Genomic DNA, 6,187 nt, shown 5'->3' with positions numbered 1-6,187 from the left:
AAGAAATTACTTTTTCAAAGGCAGTCATTTACATTACATGAAATAACATTTATAAAGGACCAGCATATTTATTCAATAAAAATGAACTTTTTACTCTTGATTAGATTCATACATGCACAGACACATATGAACATTTAATATGTAATAGATATGCTTATGCATACTAAGGGTGTGTATCATTTACTCAGGAACAAGGGCTTACTTGTACCTCACTTTGAAAGCAAAATACATGGTAGCAGCACATTTGGGCTAAAAATAATATACTAGAGCTAAGGACACAGGCTTCTGGGAGAACCCAGTGTTCCAAGTCCTAGTCTGAGCTTCCAAAGGCAGGTTCTGGATGTTATGCCAATTCGTTTAAAAAAACTCTTAAAGAGTAACAAGAACCAAAAAACAAAGCCACAATGTAATGAAAATCCTTTGTAAATATTTAGCCCTCCTGTTTTCCACAGCACTGCATGTAGTGGGAATACAGCCTAGGGAATGAGTCATTACCTAACTCCTAACTTGAAACTACCAGCTTTGCCAAGCAGCAGATAAAAGTCACTACTACCATAATGTTGTTGTTGTTGTGTGCCGTGGAGTCGATTTCGACTCATAGCAACCCTGTACAAGGTTTCCAAGGCTGTAAATCTTTACAGGAGCAGAAAGCCTCATCTTTCTCCCCCCCAGAACAGCAGGTAGTTTTGAACTGCTGACCTTGCGGTTTGCAGCCCAATTAGTAATCACTACACTACCAGAGCAACTACAGTAGCCACATTTATTTAGGAACTGAATGCTTTCACAGATGTGTTTTAGATTTTTTCCCATCTAAATAATGAATCAACGGACTAGAAAGAAGTCAAGAAAACTGTTCAAGTAAAATTCAAAACCGAATATCAATATCACCTTCACTTTTCACCCAGTTAAATAGCTTGTACTGCTATCATTTTCCATGAAACATAAGTATTAGTCATTTTACAAATCATGATCAAGGTATTTGGGGAAGAGTTCTAATTACTGTGGTACTTGCTGTAGGATCAGCACTGGACCACAAGGTCAACAGTTCAAACCCACCAGATGCTCCTGGGAAACCCTATACAGGGTCATTATGAGTCAGAACCGACTTAACAGTACTTAACAACTAATTACTAGAACCAGGAACTAGTGAAGAAAGACACAAAAGGGGGCGGGACGAACATCTATTAAACACTAGGTATTTGCAGCGTGAGTCAGAATGCACTTAATGGCTAAGCATTTTACACAGATTATTTTCACAACTGGAATCCAGGTGTGGCACTGTGAGTTGATGTGCTGGATTGCAAAGTTGTTTGAACTGCAAGGTCAGTGGTTCAAGCTCACCAGCTGCTGCTCACAAATCCTACACAAGGTCGTTATGGGTTGGAACTGACTTGATGGCACTTAACAATTGTCAGAATCACCTTGAATGATTTTATAACCCTGTTGTGTATAAGGGAGTATCTGGATGACACAAACAATTAACAAACTCAATTGCTAACTGAAAGGTGAGAGGTTAAAGCCCATCCTGAGGTGCCTCATTAGAAAAGCCCAGAAATCTAATTCCAAAAAATCAGCCACTGATACATGGGGTCACCATATGTCAGAGTCAACTGAGTGGCAAATGTTTGGCTTCTACAGAAGAGGAAACCAAGGATGGTAGAAACAAAATTTAAACGCAAACCTCTGCCTCCAAAGTCCATTTTCTCTGCATCTCACTGTCTCCTAAGTGACCCTACTACTGTTTCTGTGATATTTAGTTTCCTGAAATTTGTGATTCTGAAAAACCCTCACACCAACCCTAAGGGGTAAAAGGGAGGGGAGGAGAATGCATACAGACACATATTTTTTTAAAAAGGATAACAATGTCTTACATTTATGCAGCCAACAGTAATAAAAAGCAATTGTTGTTGTTATGTGCCGTGGAGTCGGTTCTATTCACAGCAACCCTGTACATAGCATCTTTCTCCTGTGCAACAGCTGGTAGTTTCGAATTGCTGACCACTACGCTACCAGAGCTCCTTAATAAAAAGCAATACATCCCAATAATTAAAGACCAGAAAATACGTTTCACCTTGAGAGATGTAGAAGCTGTACTCTCATTCAGAAGAGCAAAAGAAAGGAGACTATTTGTTACTAGAGAGTGTGAGCAAACTGCTTCAGTTTTTTTTTACATGATGAATTAAAGGATTTTTATAAATCTATTTGCAGTCATGAAAGTTTATGATCTGATCGGTCCATAAGCGCATTTAGCCAGCACTCAAGAAAGGAGTTTGGGGGCAAGGTGGAGAAAAAGAGGCAGTAATGATGGAACTGGAAAGACAGGTCAGGGTCAGATGAGAAAAGCTATTGAGTTAGCTGGATTCAAAACCTGGACACACCATACCAGAATCAAGTCTCACCTATCAGTCAACAGGACCACCTGGACGTCAAAAGCAACTGGAGAAACCCAACTATAGATAAGAAGATGCCCCTTAAAATAATGTGTCTCCTCTTTACAACCTCATGTTTAGTATGGGTATGTATTCCTTTAGAGTTAATTGGAAATTTCACCCTATTTCGATATATTTTAGAATAGTTACCCCTAATGTCCATTGTAAGGAGCTCTGGTAGCATAGTGGTTACAAATCGGGCTGTGAACCTCAGGGTCAGCAGTTCGAAACTACCAGCTGTTCCGTGGTAGAAAGATGAGGCCTTCTGCTCCCGTAAAGATTTACAGCCTTGGAAACCCTGTACAGGGTCGTTATGAGTCAGAACCAACTCGACGGCACATAAGAACAACAACATGTCCATTGTATGCAGTTCTCTGGATGTATAACTGATTGCAAACCCTTAAGAAACACCATTCTGAACTGTATAGAGGTAGAAGACAGTGTCCTATGCTAACAGACATATTAAGCTACCTCTGGGTGGTTCCTCCTCTTGGGCATCAGGCTTTTTCTAATGTTCCCACCAAGGCCTCGGAGGAACCCCTATTCCCTTGGACAACTCACCACTTTTTGACCTAGGATTCAGGATTTCGAAGAAACAAAGAGTCGAGTAACCCGGGAAGTTAATCTGCTGACTATCTAGTGGTCTACTGGTAGCGTAGTGGTTACGAATCGGGCTGCGAACCTTAAGGCCAGCAGTTCGAAACTACCAGCCGCTCCGCGGGAGAAAGATGAGGTGTTCTGCTCCGGTAAAGATTTACAGCCTCGGAAACCCTGTACAGGGTCGCTATGGGTCGAATCCGACTCGATGGCACTTAACAACAACAACACAGAACACATAGCTTTGTTGCTATCATGCCTGACATGGTTACTGCCATAAATGTAGAAGTTAGTCAGTCTGTTTAACCGTCAAATCTCTAAATGCAACTTCCCAAGCAATCAATGCCTTAAATGTAGAACTAGGACAGGTCAGGAGCAGAACTGGAAATAGGGCTGTTACAGATTATCTGCTCTTCTGGCATAATCATGGATGTGAAGAATTTAAAAGGCTGTGTTGTTTTAATCTCTCAGACAATTCTAAATTATTGAACAAAAACTGAAAAATGTTAAAGGAATAATTTCTAACAGTCAGTAAAAGGAGGGCTTCTCTGGAGCAGATATCAAAAATTGGTTATCTTGGTTACCAATCTGGGGTGGCTAAGCACAATAGTGGGGGTCATAGTTTGTATTGTCATAGGAATTTTCATATGTTGCTGTATTCAATGCTTACCTTGTTGTATCACCCTTTGTAAAACTTGCTGTTTATCATGATCTAAACTTAGTTCTTTTGATCCAAGGAACAATGCCCAGGATCAAAGTAACTATTTTCATTTGAAGCAAATTTCACAGAAATGAAATCTAAAAATATGAGTGGGGAATGATAGTATGGATCTACTGACATATATAAATGGAGTCGGGTTAGTCATTGAGACTCTCAAGTGAGGACGCTGAAAATGAGGAAGTTTATATATTGGCTGGGAAGTTTATATATTGGCTTGTGGTCCTAGGAGGACAGGACAAGGGGAATGTAGTTGTTGTTCAGTGCCGTCGAGTCGATCACGAACCCATAGCGACCCTGTATAGGGTTTCCAAGGAGCAGCTGGTGAGCTTGAACCACCGACCTTGCAATTCAAACGACTTTGCAGTCTGATACATTAGCCAACAGCACCACACCAGGACTCTGGACAAGGAAATAGGACTGCTTAAACCCACCCAAATAGTTATCTCTGGAACTAAGTAGCCAGACCCTAAAGGCAGGCTGTTTGAGGAAGTTTATTGCCTGATTGTTCCTTTTTCTGAAAGGTAGAATGTTTGAAGAAATTTTTGCTTTATTGTTTCTTTTTCCAACCCTATATAATGTGCTCACTCTTCCTTCATAAATGGACAGGACGGTCTTGAGAAATTATTCTCTCCATCCTCCAGACTGCTGGCTTTCTGCTAATAAAGCTTAGATTGGATCTCAAAAAAAAAAAAGTGAGCTTGAGGTCCAGAAAGATTAAAACAACATAAAAAAAACTACTGCATCCCTAGTGAAAGGCAAATAGAGCTTATACTTTCTTATTGCTGAGTATTTCTCACCTCCTGCCTGCTGCCTCTTCAGTCAAAGCCGTGGTGACACAGTACATTTATTATTTAGAGGGTTGGGGGCGCTGGAAGAGCAGCAGCGCGAGCCACACCCACCTCCCCGCGACGACGGAGGAAGTGCGGGTACCCAGCTAGCCAGCAGGCACGGGTATTTCATCAGCCTGCACGCGCGTCCTCCACCGCTAGAGGCCCGAAGGCGCCGCGCGCAAAGCTGATGCTCATTCAGACTGTTCCCCGCGCTCGCCAAAGCGCACTCAAGCCTTCCGCAAGGCATCTCTCCTTATTAGTGCCAAGGGAGGCCGGTAAAATCATGCCCAGCTCTTTACCTCGGTGTCCCCACTACATCCAGACGCACCACAGCCCGCCTGCGCTTTCGCCCTGCACCGTTGGGGAAATGGTTTAAGCTCCTCCGAAAGGTGAGTTCAGGGTACCAGCCCACCGCGCTGAACGAACCTCCACAAGCCACCGGCTGCTGCGGTTCTCGGCTGCCACGTCGCCCCGCCACACCCACCCCTCTCGAGGGGCACCACCGCCCGGGAGCGAGACCCAAAAAGAACGCCCCTCGGGAAGCCCCCTGCTTTACGTTACCGCCGGCTTTCCGCGCTGGTTTCATTGCCTGATCTTCTTACCGTACTTCCGAAAGGTGGAGGGAGCGATGGCGGGGGCGGCAGCTCTGCGCCGGCCGGAGTAGCCGGGCAGCAAACTTAGTCACGAGGGAAGCCGCAGCCATGTCCAGTGCCGGTGCCTGCGCCGGGAGAGAAGGGCGCGCGCGGGTCCCACGGTTATACCGCGGCCGCGTGGCGGGCCCCGCCTCCTACCAGCACCCATTGGTCCCTGCTACACTCCACTGACTGGCTGTTTGGCCGGCTTAACTGAAGCAGCCAATCGGCTGTCTTTGTTAAACGTAAGCGAAGCTCAACAAAGCTCTGCTCTTGATTGGAGTCCTGGTGTGGCGCTGTGGGTTAATGCGCTAGGCTGCAAAGTCAGTTTGAACTGCAAGGTTGGTGGTTCAAGCTCACCACGCGCTCCTTGGAAACCCTCTAGAGGGTCGCTATGGGTCGGAACCGACACGACGGCATTGAACAATAACAACAAATGATTGGAGTAAGAGGATCTAGGAGCGAAACCCCGGAAGGCTCAAAAGCCCCGGTAGCCTGCCATGATTGGTTGAGGAAGGCAAGCCCCTGTCTGACGAAGTAGGTGTCACCCAAGCTGGACCAACACAGGGGAATTCTCCTTCATTCATTAATTGAACAAATAACTGAGCACTTAACTTATTTTATGCTGGGAGCTGTAAAGGATGGATAAAAGAGGCAGACAGAGGAATGACGTAGTTAGAAAAATCACCATTTCTCAAAATAATAGTAAAAATCAATGCAGACAAGTATAATCAGTGGATGTTAAAATAACTGGGTGTAATCTGATGAAAAACAAGATATTTGCATGTGTTGTTAAGTTCTGTTCTTCGGCTCCGACTCATAGCGACCCTATGCACAACAGAAGCACTCCCCCATCCAGTTGTATCCTCAAAATTGTTATGTTTGAGCCCTTTGTTGCAGCCACTATGTCAATCCATCTTTCACTGAACCTAGGGAGCTCTGGTAGCATAGTGGTTACGAATATGGCTGCTAACCTGA

The 6,187-nt window shown here is 44.3% G+C and overlaps 1 protein-coding gene across 1 annotated transcript in view; it reads right to left on the bottom strand.

Moving 5' to 3' along the window:
- MTHFD2 (methylenetetrahydrofolate dehydrogenase (NADP+ dependent) 2, methenyltetrahydrofolate cyclohydrolase) overlaps positions 1-5,303 on the bottom strand; it is a 14,083-nt gene extending 8,780 nt beyond the window's left edge. The window contains exon 1 of the mRNA XM_006872406.1: positions 5,180-5,303. Within this exon, the coding sequence (XP_006872468.1) occupies positions 5,180-5,280 (101 nt within the window). The 5' untranslated portion in view covers positions 5,281-5,303. The remainder of the gene's footprint in view (positions 1-5,179) is intronic.
- Between the last annotated feature and the right edge of the window lie 884 nt (positions 5,304-6,187).

This window comes from Chrysochloris asiatica, unplaced genomic scaffold (assembly GCF_000296735.1).
Source record: "Chrysochloris asiatica unplaced genomic scaffold, ChrAsi1.0 scaffold00197, whole genome shotgun sequence".
NCBI classification, from domain to species: Eukaryota; Metazoa; Chordata; class Mammalia; order Afrosoricida; family Chrysochloridae; genus Chrysochloris; species Chrysochloris asiatica.
This window is presented reverse-complemented; position numbering and strand designations above follow the sequence as displayed.